At 37.0% G+C, this 14,883-nt stretch overlaps 1 protein-coding gene across 9 annotated transcripts in view; it reads right to left on the reverse strand.

The window, feature by feature from the left end:
- The window catches only part of DISP1 (dispatched RND transporter family member 1), a 200,243-nt gene that overhangs the window by 15,639 nt on the left and 169,721 nt on the right, over positions 1-14,883 (reverse strand). For all 9 annotated transcript variants that reach the window (XM_054497542.2, XM_063671788.1, XM_054497533.2 and 6 more), the window contains 5 exons: positions 13,899-13,928; positions 5,767-5,890; positions 4,869-4,996; positions 4,405-4,502; positions 1,515-1,612 (listed from right to left, as the gene is read on the reverse strand). In XM_054497542.2, the coding sequence (XP_054353517.1) occupies positions 1,515-1,612; positions 4,405-4,502; positions 4,869-4,996; positions 5,767-5,890; positions 13,899-13,928 (478 nt within the window). The remainder of the gene's footprint in view (positions 1-1,514; positions 1,613-4,404; positions 4,503-4,868; positions 4,997-5,766; positions 5,891-13,898; positions 13,929-14,883) is intronic.

Consider the following 14,883-nt stretch of genomic DNA (forward strand, 5'->3'; position numbering starts at 1 on the left):
AAATTCCATTCGACCCAGCCATCCCATTACTGGGTATATACCCAAAGGACTATAAATCATGCTGCTATAAAGACACATGCACACGTATGTTTATTGCGGCATTATTCACAATAGCAAAGACTTGGAACCAACCCAAATGTCCAACAATGATAGACTGGATTAAGAAAATGTGGCACATATACACCATGGAATACTATGCAGCCATAAAAAATGATGAGTTCACGTCCTTTGTAGGGACATGGATGAAATTGGAAATCATCATTCTCAGTAAACTATCGCAAGAACAAAAAACCAAACACCGCATATTCTCACTCATAGGTGGGAATTGAACAATGAGAACACATGGACACAGGAAGGGGAACATCACACTCTGGGGACTGTTGTGGGGTGGGGGGAGGGGGGAGGGATAGCATTGGGAGATATACCTAATGCTAGATGACGAGTTGGTGGGTGCAGCGCACCAGCATGGCACATGTATACATATGTAACTTACCTGCACATTGCGCACATGTACCATAAAGCCTAAAGTATAATAATAATAATAATAATAATAATAATAATAATAATAATAATAATAAAATAAAATAAAAAACAAACAAACAAAAAAAAAAAAAAAAGAAATTTCTCTGTCGACAGAACAGGTGATTGCATCAGGTTGTCAGGCTAGCTCTCAGCAGGGCACATGATTCGATTTTTTAACCAGTCATTTTACATTTTAGAGTTATGCTGAGAACACAAAGAGTTCCTTTTATGCCGGTTGCTATGCTTGGACAAGTTCATTAGTGACATCAGATAGCAGTTTCTATTTAGAGAAACTATCTCTGAACATATGAAATTGACAGCTCTTCCAAACCCAGAAGCTCACTGCATTTTCTGATGCGGACATGTTTTTGGCTGTAGAGAAGACTGAGACAAAGCGCCTGTCTTCTTGCATCTGGTGTCTCCCAAAGCAGCAAGGTGTTTAGCATTCAGGGCAGTCTGGATTGGATTACTCTGGCCATTTACATAGATACTGTATTTATGCTCTTTGATGTCCCCTTTCCCAGCCTGCTCCCTAAATTTCCCTTTGAGGTCACTGGCCCAAATGACCCAGTGATTGCCAGAGAGGCAGGCATTTCATTGCATGATTAAGATGCTGACAATTGCCTCAGGGCAGGAAATAGGGAACAATGAAACTAGGTTAGGAAATAAAAAATACAACAAAAGAAGAAAAACAGTCTTAAATATTATACTGAAAAGAAATACTATGTGAAATAACAGAAAACACCATCAACAGCCAGAGATCATGAATGGGAAAGAAAAAGGAAGATGGTATGTTTTAAAGTTGAAGGAAACACGGACACTTTGATCCTGGGATCTGAGAGAATGCAAAGCTGGCCTGCTGGAGTTTACTCCTCAGTAGGTAAGCCTCTTAAGTACTTTCATCTTATCAGACACCAGGGTCAGCAGTAAAAGGAGTTTCAATAATACAACCTTATTTGTGCTAAGGAGATTTTAGTTTTTATCTTACATACCCTGGAATTATCTACATTGCACATTGATTTAATTGCAGGTAAATTCCATAATGTCTCCCCTCCAGATGAAGTAAATACCACTCTGGAATATCGGTCACCTGGTGATATGAAAAAAAAAGGAAAGAAAAAGGTTTATAAATTATTCATTTATTTCATAAGACTCAGGATTCGGAAATAATTCAAACTGGGAAACCACATGGACGATTCATTAGCAGCAGGAAATTCTTTCCTTTGATAAATTCCAGGAGAAAATGTTAAAAGAAAAAAAAAAGCAATGCCATAATATTATCTTAGCGCAAAGCCTTTGTCTACTCACTACATCTTAAAATTGTATGAATTATATAGCAAATCTATTTTTGGTCAGACTATAGGAAGAAAAATCCACAGGAATTTACAACAGGAAACTAATTGAATATATCCCTCTTAATTTCACAACACATCACCATAATACAAAAAGATGCACTAGGGAATACCAAGAATAGATTATAGGGATGTTCTCCCTGGCAGCTAACTAGAGAGGAAAGATGGTGGGTGATCTATTTAAAACCGCTAAAAACAGTCAACTAAGTATAGAATGCTGGCCATATTCTGGTTGAGTACATGGTCTCTCTGGTACACTAGAGGCTAGAAAAAATATTTTGAAAATCAGATTAACAAAAAATATGTTTCTGAATAAGGGAGGTTGTATGATATACCAGAAAGAGCATGCATGGTCTTTAAAGTCAGATTAGGATATAACCAGGTCCTGTCATTTACTAGCTCTGTGACCTTAGGCAACTAACAACTTCTCTGAGCCTTGGTTCTTCATTTGTAAAATGCAGACAGCAATATCTATCTCAAATAGCTGTGAGAATTAAATGAGATAATAATAGATGCCCAACAATATTGTTTCCGTATCCTCAGAACAGAAACAATATGAACCACATATTAAAGAATATGAACCACATAAAACAAAGAAGATTAATTTTATGATAGTTAAAATGTCTAATTGTGCTAACAAATCAGCTGGTAAATTTATGAATAAAGCTTTATTATAAAAGTTTTTATGTATGATCATGAAGTTTTGGCTATTATCTTATGTTGATTGATTTTGGAGAACAAAATCAGCCTGGTGGAAACTGAAGCATTTCATTTACATAGAGCTGGTAATGGCTTTAGTCAAGGCAGAATCTACTTATGAGACAATATTTACTGTTGACTATTGAAATGTAATGTTTTTCCTGGTTAAGATCATAACTAACAGATGTTGGTTAAGCAATAATATATAGTAATACTTTGATTGAGAGAAATAAACCAGCCAGAACATGCAAGTAACCAGAGTTCAATTTCCTAATGTTTTTTAAGAGAAGAGACAGAAAAGGAAACATGTATTGCTTCCTGGGATCAGTATAAGGTTCTGCCTCATCTCCTACTATCTATTACTATACAGAGTAAGTGATCAAAATAAAGACCCTGAGATTTGGTAAACTCCAGAAACATCAAAGATCCAGTCAGGTCATCTACTGTTCTAATAAGACAGGAAAAAATACATTTAAGAGGGATTTTCAACACCAACAGCAAAAGCTGAAATCAAAAGAGCTTTAATGTTAATATTCACTTAATTAAAAATTATACTATCCACAATTCCTCAATCCCAATCACTATGGCTAATCAATGGCTTACATACTTATATTCATGTCCTCTAGGCTGTGCCTTCCTTCTTCCCTGGCAGTTGCAGAGTAATCAGGCTGACTCCATGTTACAGCAAATTTTGGGTAGTGAATTTGTTGCCAAAATTTAGAGAACTGATGGTTCCACATTCAAATCTGGATTCTTGGCCAGGTGCGGTGGCTCGTGCCTGTAATCCCAGCACTTTGGGAAGTCGAGGCGGCATGATCACCTGAGTTCGGGAGTTCAAGAGCAGCCTAACCAACATGGAGAAACCCCGTGTCTACTAAAAATACAAAATTAGCCAGGCATGGTGGCGCATGCCTGTAATCTCAGCTATTTGGGAAGGCTGAGGCAGGAGAATCGCTTGAACCTGGGAGGTGGAGGTTGTGGTGAGACGAGATCGCGCCATTGTACTCCAGCCTGGGCAACAAGAGCGAAACTCTGTCTCAAAAAAAAAAAAAAAAAAAAAAAAAAAAAAAAAAAAAATCTGGGTTTTTCACCTCTGGTAAGTTCTTGCGCCATTTGGGCCCTCATTTCTAGAACGCCACCTTTTGTCGCGGCTAAGTAGCAGCCGATTTCTTTAGACAGGGCAGATGTTCCTCAGTGTTCCACAATCACCATCACTTCTCCTGTCATACCTAGCTAGCTTTATTCACTTGGATTATATGCCAGGCCCCTGAGGCATTCAAACTTTGAACCTCTAAACTTTATTTTTTTCACCTCTCTACCTCTACTGCCTAGTGATGAGGTAGCACACAGAAGACTCTTAATATAGTATTGCTTTTTGAATGAATCAGAACTTTAAGCCATTTTCTGATTCATTTTAGAATGAATTGGAACTTTAAATAATCTTTTAATAATTCAACAGATTATTTCAAGGTTCAATCCAAAAATATGTACCTGTACTTGATCTAAAAATAAATAGTACAAGGAATTTTTAAAAAGACTTGAAATGTTGGGCAAGGTCGAGAATTTCATTAGATTTATATATTCCTTAAAATAAGAAAACTCAATCATTACTTTTTTCATTAATTTTAATAATATAATAAACTCAGACTAGTAGCTGACTAAACTAGAGAAGTAAAAGAAAAAGTTAATTAGCCAAAATTTCTTTAGGTTCAACAGCAACAGTGAAGCTGTGTGACTAGCCACACACGGCTGTCAGTCTGTACTGTGATCATGTTCAATTTTAAATGCTAGCAAACTGCTGAGCAGTTTGTTCATCTACGATGCCACTCACTTGGAACGTCGCAGAAAAAGCTGTCCTTGTGGAAGTTCCAGTCAACTTCTCTTTTCTCTCTTTCATAATGATCATCTGACCATCTATCATCCCGATGGCTGAAATGGAACGACAATTTGATCTTCAATAAAGTTCTCGTTATTTCAAAGCTGATAAGCATACTGGAAACAGTACTTCCTCAAAGCCATGACCTGCTTAGTCCTTGATATTAAGTTGAAAGGATTAAAAGAAGCAACCCACATTAATTTTCTCACTTCTAAAAAAGAAAAAAAAAAAAGAAAATCTCACCTTTTCATCCTACTACAACAAAATCTTCAAACACAATGACAAGTTAAACAAATTCAGTGGCAAAGATTTTGAGCCACACATTTTACATTTAAATTTTTTATTTAGGCAGTATTTGAAGAGGAATTCATTAAGCAATGTTTTGTCCTGAAGTTATATAAAAATAAATAATTGATTACCTTTTGGCTTGTTCATCTGCATATTTAAATGGATAATTTGCTAACGTTGCTTTGTATCCTGTATTTTTCACCATATTATTCCATGTGACCAGTCTCTGGCCTATTGCTGTTCCTCTTGGTTCAAAACCCTAAGGCAAAATTACAAGTGCTCATTAGTGTATTTCATTTCAGGCTAAGTATAGTTACAATAAAAGCTTGGGAAAGCAATGTCAAAGTGATATATAGCTTTCAACAGAAAATATAGCTGTTCCTCACAGCTACTCCAGAGGTGACTGCATTAAAACAAGATGCCTTGACATGATAATCGTCACCTATTTGCTGTGACAAAACAGTTTGATTCTTTGATATGTTACATGTCTAAGGAAAGTTTATCTTTCCAACTCATGCCTAAGCATTTAGTAAATACTTACTTTTATCTTATAAAAATTATGATCAAATTAAATCATGTTATGCATTGTCACTATTTTTACAGTGTTTCATTATCCTGATCATATTTTCCTCATTATTCCACTCCAGAGAAACATTTACTTAAGAACAGACTCTGCTATCTGTTAGTAATACTGAAATTCCTTTAACTTCTTTGTGAGAAAACAGAGACAGTGTTAAAGACTTTATGAGAATAATTTTATAGAAGGCAGATTCTCCAATTTATTGCTTTTTAGCTTAAACATGGGGACCAAGAAGCAAACCTTCCAGATTTTTTAGGGTAAACAAGTTCTTTGACCTTTTAAGAACCTGATAATACAGATAAAGTCATGTCTTTACTTTTCAGAAAGAGAATTGTTGCTTGAGAAGGTTTTTAAAGAAATGGGTTACTAAATAACATAATGCAACATGTATTAAAATACACAATATTTGGAGATGATTTTAGGCTAAAGAAAACATAAATGTTACTTACCAGCAATGGATCAGAGAAGTCAGGAAGCTCTGGCACTAATACTCCAACCAAGGCACAGACCACGATGAACATGGTGCACATGCCCAAGACCACCACCGGCCAGTCGGCTATCAGGGCTGCATAACTACAAAACACAAAGAAGTGTCGGCTTTCAGGGCTACATAACTACAAAACACAAAGAAGTGTCGGCTATCAGGGCTGCATAACTACAAAACACAAAGAAGTGTCGGCTATCAGGGCTGCATAACTACAAAACACAAAGAAGTGTCGGCTATCAGGGCTGCATAACTACAAAACACAAAGAAGTGTCGGCTATCAGGGCTGCATAACTACAAAACACAAAGAAGTGTCGGCTATCAGGGCTGCATAACTACAAAACACAAAGAAGTGTCGGCTATCAGGGCTGCATAACTACAAAACACAAAGAAGTGTCGGCTATCAGGGCTGCATAACTACAAAACACAAAGAAGTGTCGGCTATCAGGGCTGCATAACTACAAAACACAAAGAAGTGTCGGCTATCAGGGCTGCATAACTACAGAAACACAAAGAAGTGTCGGCTATCAGGGCTGCATAACTACAGAAACACAAAGAAGTGTCGGCTATCAGGGCTGCATAACTACAGAAACACAAAGAGGGCACAAAGAAGGCCCTTCGCAGAAATATTTTTGGCACCTAAGAGAGCAATTTATTAAATCCTCATATTGTAGACCACATACAGGTATTTATCAATACAGTATCTAATGGGAATATAAGTATTTGTATGTAATTGTAGTAGAAAGTTACAAGATCATTGTCCCCTCATTTTTGTGATCAAGTAGCACTTTATGCCACAGGCTATTGAGAGTCAGAATAATGTTCATATATGACAAGTAACATTTTATATCTACATCTATGCCTGTAAAAGAGATATAAAATACACACTTCATTAGTGGAAAGAAAATAAATTTTAACAGAGGATCCATACTCCAATCAGTGTCTTTCAGAACTTTTGTTTCTGTAGTTATTCCCTTTCTCCACACCTTTACTCTCACAGTTCTTAAACAGTGAGAGTCTATAAACAGGTTCATATAGTGCAAATCTTAAAAATAACCAAACTAAGGGCCGGGCATGGTGGCTTACACCTGTAATCTCAGCACTTTGGGAGGCTGAGGCGGGTGGATCACAAAGTCAGGAGTTCAAGACCATCCTGACTTCAGGATCACTTCAAGACAGGTGAAACCCTGTCTCTACTAAAAATACAAAAAATTAGCTGGGCATGGTGGCACATGCCTGTAGTCCTAGCTACTCGGGAGGCTGAGGCAGGAGAATCACTTGAACCCGGGAGGCGGAGGTTGCAGTGAGCTGAGATCATGCCACTGCACTCTAGCCTGGGCGACAGAGCTAGATTCTGTCTCAAGAAAAAACAAAAACAAAAACAAAAAAATGAAACTAAACACTTCCCACAAACCTGTAACTTTCCTTCTAGCTAAAACTACAGTGAGCATATCCACTAGATATGTGAGTTCCATGAGGGCAGAAATTCTTGTCTGATTCATTTAGTGTACTATCAGTAGAAGGTGATCAATAACTATCTATTGACTAAATGAACAAACATCTGATGCTTGTACTCTCCAGCTACTACAATCTGGTTTTAGTCTCTTCCCACATGTAGAGAACTGTCTCTATTACCAAATCCTACCACTGGGCCCTTTCTTCCAGATGCGCTTCCCACACCCTCATTTGTTACCTCAAATTGAAAGATCTGTTTCTGTATCCCTTCCATGAGGTCCTGGATCACACATTATTATTTTGGCACTTTCAAGTCTTGATATGAGCTGAGTACCCAACAGAAGCTGACTAAACTGAACGTTTTCTAAAATTCAAAATGCATCCTGCAAACTTCTGGCTTCTTGAATCTTTATTAGAAGAAAAGCAAGACAAAATATTTAACTTGTGGACCACTACTCTCAAATTCTCAGTAATGTTAGCTCATTTGGCTGCTGCAATGGCTATTTCTGGCTCATTTGAAATAGGATTCTTACTCATATATTTTTGAGTTATTTCTTCAAAATCATGCTAGTAGTTACAAATAATTCTGGTGGCTCTAAATGTCAGTCTGAAAAAAAGCTACTATATGTCTCTAATAATAGACTGCCAATTTTTATAATCTGATGTCTTAACTTTATTGATCTGGCTTTGTGGGGATATTTGCTTTAAATTATAATTCTAGTAAGGATATTAAAATATAGCATAATTATGCTTTAAGGGAGCATGTGCACAGGCACTTTTCACTGCTGCTCTTTTAAAGTAATCTTAAAAGGCCAGACACAGTGGCTCACGCCTGTAATCCCAACACTTTGGGAGGCTGAGGCAGTCAGATCACCTGAGGTCAGGAGTTTGAGACCAGCCTGGCCAACATGGTGAAACTCTGTCTCTACAAAAATACAAAAATTAACTGGGCATGGTGGCACACGCCTGTAGTTCCAGCTACTTGGGAGGCTGAGGCAGGAGAATTACTTGAACCCAGGAGGCGGAGGTTGCAGTGAGCAGAGATCACATCACTGCACTCCAGCCTGGGTGAGCAACACGCTGTCAAAAAAAAAAAAAAAAAAAAGAGAAAGAAATAAAGCAATAAAGGAAGGAAGGAAAAAGAAAGAAAGAGAAGAGAGGAAGAAAGAAAGAAAAAGAAAGAGAAAGAGAAATCTTATAAAAATAAATAAATAAATACAAGCTCGTCCTTATTCAGAATACCAGTTGCTCTTGTGCTTTACATAAATTATTATATCGTTCAATTCTCACAACAACCCTTGGAGACGAAACTGCAGCATAGACAAGTTATAGAACTTATTCAACGTCACAAAACTAGGAACCTAGATAGTCTGCTTCTAGTGTCAGGGCTTTTAATCTCTGGGCTGTCATTTCTTTCTTCAGACACAAGAGTAACTAGAAACATTAGGAATAACTAAACTTGCCACAAATGTCTGCTTCCCAAAACTTACAATTAAAAATTCCTAGCCCTACTTATAGTTAATTTCTCTATGCAAAATCATATGGGTTCTAAGTTTGAACATTATTCACTAGACTGCAAATTTTGGATTTAAAAACTCATTCAGGAAAAATGATGCTAGATAAGACAGAATAACCTTTTAGAATAATTCTGAATATAATAAAAACATTTAAGTGACAATAAGCTGATTGTGGTTGTTCAAATGTAAACACCAAGTGGCTAGAAGCTTTCACACTTCTAGGACACACCCTGTGCAAAAATATTCTCCTTACTTTATTTCCTCCTCCACCAAATGCAAACTAAGACGAAAGTAACTAGTTTTGAAGCAATAAAGTCCTCTGTCTCAATAGCACATTTGAGACTACTTTCATTGCTTCAGACTTAAAAAGAGTCCTTTACATTTTAGACCATTAAAATATCAGCCCTATGAAATGAAAATGGCCCCAGGCTTATACAATTATTCATTACACTTTATTTTAAATGGATTCATTTTCTCTCAAATGAATCAGAAGTTATGCATTTTTACCTACTAACATGTTATCAATAGAGGGCAGTAGGCCCCAAATTGCTTAGTATTCATACTGTGGTTTAATTTACCCATATAATGACTTTTAATTTTGTGTTCTTGAAAATCTGCACACACATGTATAGCAATCTTAAAAGCCCCATTCAATAATTGCTTTTCTTCCCTTTGAAAACATTTGGTTTTGATTTTACAGCACTGCTACACACCATATACGTGCACTCACTACATATGGAAACTTTATGGCATTAGTGATTTCAGCACATTTCTTCCAAACACATTTAACCTCACTATATTACAATTCCACTTCCTTACACAGTCGATGCTTCTCACACTAACCTTTCCTGGAGATAACTGTTCACATATAAGTAATGGGATCACCATCCCAAGTATATAAAACACCATGGGGGAAAGCCCAATCATTTTGAGTAAATTTTACTCAAGTATTTCTCCTCAACACCACAAAATTGCTGAGGCTAATTCTCCTCCTCTTGCTATCTATGCAAAGATATAGTATAGCTGTGGGTACCACATGGGAAACAGAGTTGCATGCGCAATATGAAATCCAGACAATGGTTGTCATACGAAGATAAAAATCTAATAAAGTAGGAAAATTGGAGAAGGAAATTAAAAATGGTCTATAAATCTCACAAATATATATATTTGATGATGCTATATATCCATATCCATATCCTGTGCATTATTCTCTTTGAAAAGTGAACCGCATGTAGAGTAGAAGAATTTTCAAAGGAACTATTCTTTTAACTATCATGTATTCTTCTGCATATCAAATAATACTTGTCTTTCATCCACCTGCTCTAATATTGAAAATCTTTAGACACCACAATATAACTGTAAATGTGGCCCACCTCTGTAACACCTGGCTTACAGCAGGTAGTCATTTTCCAGTGAAAGACCCTCTTCCTGGAGGCCCTGCTACTGTACTAGCTGCTGAGGTTAGGGCCCACAGCTCTTCACAGGGTACTGCTGTATAAAAGTTCACATCATCTTCTCAATAGGTTAAGTCTCAAATAGGAGACAGATCTGAAGGGCTCATTCTCCTTTTACAGAAGAAGGAACAGAAGTAGCAGAGGTAATGAAATGCGTTCATGGATGAACCATGGATCTGAGTTAGCAGGCATGCTGCCTGGCATTCTGGTCCAGGGTGTTACTGCCACGCTGGAGTTTTCACTGGTACTCAGTGGAAGTCCCTCAAACATAATCAGAGATTTTCAGTCACCTTATTATTGGGTTTACTCTGGAAACAGATCAGAAATAACTGTTAAAACAAATAAATGAAGTATCTTATAGAGCCAGCTTATGCTCAAGTGACATTAAAATGGGGGCCAATTTTAAGTGGGTCATTTATATTACAATAACATTCCCCCATAATAAATTTTCCTCTTAGCTTACAAAGATCTTTTTCCCCTTGCTCTTTGCTGCCTTTCTCAAAACACTATTCTTTTTTCTCTTCCCTCTGAGCAGAAAGCCGTGTTTCAGATGGTATAATTCAGTGCCCACACCAGAGGCCTCCTTTTCCTCACCAACCACCGGATCTTTAACCCCTTATAGCCTGGCTTTTGCTCTCATGACCTTTTCTGAACTGCCCAAGTCAACTAACTATTCTTGGTTTTTACCTTCCTTGACCTGAGCGGAATTTAACACTGTTAGCTACCTCTTTCTTCCTAAAAATCCTTTCCCCGTTGGTTTATTCATTTCTGTTTCTCTCAATAACTCTTTCTTATTCCTCTTGTCCCTTAAAGATAGACATTTCAAAATGTTAAGTCATAACTTTTCCAGTGGCATCAACTGTCAACTTAGTGAGAAGAGTGATTGAAGTTTGAGAAAATTAAAAAAAAAAGAATATACAACTCTTTATCTTGTGAAGTAACAAATTCATCCAATAATTAGCATTAAACAATAAGGATGCAAGGCATTCTGGGAATACAAAAATGGCAGACTTGGATCTTGCCCTCAGGGAATTTACAGCCTAATACAGAAAATAAGACAGGCACACAAATGTCTACAAGACAGGTTAAAAAAAAATATGTGTGTGCTTTTTGTTTTTTTCTTTCCCCCCCGAGACGGAGTCTTGCTCTGTCACCCAGGCTGGAGTGCAGTGGCACAATCTTGGCTCACTGCAACCTCCACCTCCCAGGTTCAAGCAATTCTCCCGCCTCAGCCTCCTGAGTAGCTGGGATTCCAGGCACCCGCCACCATGCCCAGCTAATGTTTGTATTTTTAGTAGAGACAGGGTTTCACCATGTTGGCCAAGCTGGTCTCGAACTCCTGACCTCATGATCTGCCCGCCTCGGCCTCCCAAAGTGCTGGGATTATAGGCGTGAGCCACTGTGCCTGGCCAAAAATATGTGTTTTTTAGAGGGGTACAGATGAAATGTTTTGTGAATTCAATAAGGGAAGCAATAAGTTCCAGCCAAGGTGGGAAAGGGGAATCAGGAAAGGCTTTGTTGAAGAAGTTATATTTATATGCACATATACTTAAAAGAAATTAGAACTTTGTTTTAATAATACCAATTTATTAACAGAGAAAGAAATGAATCTTTTCAAAGTAAAATTTTTAGTCATTTGCAAAAGCCCTATTTATAGAAAAGTAGAAATTTGTTTTCTTAATATGCCATATTTACTTCCATACCTCTTTCCCTTATTTTTTCTTTCTCTCGTTTTTTTGCAAAAATGAAAAGGGAATTGGATAAACAAAATGTAGTATACACATACAATGGAATATTATTCAGCCTTACAAAAAGGAGATTCTAATACATGCTACAAATATGAATGAACCTGGAAGACATTACACTAAGTGAAATAAGCCAGTCCCAAAAGGACAAATACTGTAGGATTTGACTCATACGAGGTACTTAGAGCAGTCAAACCCATAGAGACAGAAAGCAGAATGATGGTTGCTAGGGCCTGGGGGTAGGAGAAAATGGGGAGTTAATGCATAATGGGTACAAAATTTCAGTTTTACAACAGAAAAAAAGTTTTGGAAATGGATGGTGGTAATGGTTATACAACAATGTGAATGTATATAATGCCAATGAACTGTACTCTTAAAAATGGTTAAAAGGCAACATATATGTTACATATACAACAAATATAAACATGTTATATATACAACGTACATAATATATAAACATGTTATAACATTTAAAGTATGTCAACATGTTATAAATATCTATCACATAAACCTGTTATATATAACATATAAACCTATGCTATATATAACATATATGAGTATGCTCTCTCTCTCTCTATACATATATATATATATTTTTTTTTATTTTTTATTTATTTTTTTTGAGACAGAGTCTGGCTCTGTCACCCAGGCTTGAGTGTAGTGGTGTATTTCAGCTAAGTACAAACTGCTTCCTAAGCTCAAGAGGTCCTCCGACCACAGCCTTCCGAGTAGCTGGGACTACAGGTGCAAACCACAATGCTTGGCTAACTTTTTGTATTGTTTTGTAGACACAGGTGTCCCCATGTTGCCTTGGCTGGTCTTAAACTCCTGACCTCAAGTGATCTGCCTGCCTCATCCTCCCAAAGTGCTGGGATTATAGGCGTGAGCCACTGCGCCTGGCCTATTATGTATATTTTACCACAATTTTAAAAATATATTTTTTTTAAATAGAAGAAGAGTTTACTAATTAATATTTATGTAGTAATTTCACTTCAAAGACAGGATAACTCCCTTGAGGCAGGCTTCAGTGTTATCAGCATTTGAGCTTCTTTGGCAACTGAATTTCAAAGATCACTTAGAATTTCTTAAGTGTAATGACATTGTATCTGGAATTACAATGTGTAAGAACATCTGATGAGAAAATGCTTTTTTTAGGAACTCTTATCTAGTTAAAATTTTCTCTATTGAAAGATAAGCCTTAGACATTTCCACATAAAAGAATATTTCCATTGGTAGCAAGATTTTTAAAAAGAAAGACAACCCCTCTGAAATAAATTGCCATGAATTCAAGTCATGGTAGTTGGCAGAACAGTATCTCTTTTGTCACTAAGTAAGCCAATCCATTGCAGGAAGGAATGCAAAATAAATACACAAATATAAATGTTTATGCACAAATATAATTTTTTATTTTTTTTTTTGAGATGGAGTCTTACTCTGTCCCCCAGGCTGGAGTACAGTGGCACAATCTTGGCTCACTGCAACTGCCACCTCCCAGGTTCAAGCGATTCTCCTGCCTCAGCCTCCTGAGTAGCTGGAACTAAAGGCATGTGCCTCCACGCCTGGCTAATTTTTGTATTTTTGGTAGAGATGGGGTTTTGCCATGTTGGCCAGGCTGGTCCCGAACTCCCGACCTCAGGTGATCTACCCACCTTGGCTTCCCAAAGTGCTGGGATTACAAGCATGAGCCACTGCCCCTAGCCCTAGACACAAATAGAATTTAATAGGGTTAGAAATCTATCTTAAGATTAAAACCATTTTTGGAGATATGGAATTCCTCAAGCAGCCAACTCATGGGACATTTCTTTTTCTTTCATAAAAATATGAATGAGGAAAGTGAAAAGAACAGCAAAATATGGAGAAAATACTAGACTGGAAAAAGCATGCAGGTAAGTTTATTATTTAATAAGATGACCCAGATTATTTTACCTTTTTGGCAACTTGAAAGGTCTGGATGGTCTGAAAAAAAAAAGCAAAGGAAAAATGATCAAAAACAAAGCATCATAACATAAACAAAGGCTTTACATATGTATTGAACATTTTACTTGTTATCTCTACTGTAAAGAATCCTGGAAGCGTTAAAAAAGGCAATCTATTTGAGAGATTTTAAACAATGAATGCTGGCTACTTTACATACTAGTAGAGACAGCTCCAGTGGCTAGTGAGGAAGCAGAACCTTCCCAGACTCTGTATCACCCTCTCCTGATGTAATCATACTCACACTGCACAATATTCTTCTCTGAGATCTACAGCTACCAGCTTCAGTCTTCTTTCTCATAACAGGAATCCACATCCCTAAGTCTCCAATCTAAGCTGCTCCCTTATGTAGCAAAGATCCTAACACTTAAAAAATAGGATGTTAATACCTTCTTTTAGGTATTCTATTCCCTCTTCAAGATACCAGCTGCTTCTCCATTTTTCAATTTCTTAATATCTAACTTCACAATCTACTTCAACAGATATGGGCTTGTATTTCCAATCAGCTCTTTCCCATACTGTTTTATTATTCCCACTCATCCTTTGTACCTTGCCTCCCAGATATACGATAAGCTTGCTAAAGAAACTCCAAACGAAGTCTCAATCTCCAAACTTTGTATTCCTATCAGATTGTTTTTTTCCTATTTACTGGAAAGCATTTAATAAATATTTGTTGAACAAACAAAAGTACACTGGTTACCACAGTGTGGTCTAAAGACACCTGGGAGTTCCTGAGACCCTTTCATGGGATTTGTGAGACCTCCCTTTTCCAACTATAGATCTGTGTAAAGCCAGATTTTCTTCATATGCTTCATATATTTCAACCAAATGGCATATTGCCATAGATTACAGAACAAATACGAGAATTCTGCTCTCTTTTAGTAAGCCACATGTCAAAGAGATTTGCAAAAATGTAAAACAATGATACTTATCTTGC

Source organism: Pongo pygmaeus, chromosome 1 (genome assembly GCF_028885625.2).
Source record: "Pongo pygmaeus isolate AG05252 chromosome 1, NHGRI_mPonPyg2-v2.0_pri, whole genome shotgun sequence".
NCBI classification, from domain to species: domain Eukaryota; kingdom Metazoa; phylum Chordata; class Mammalia; order Primates; family Hominidae; genus Pongo; species Pongo pygmaeus.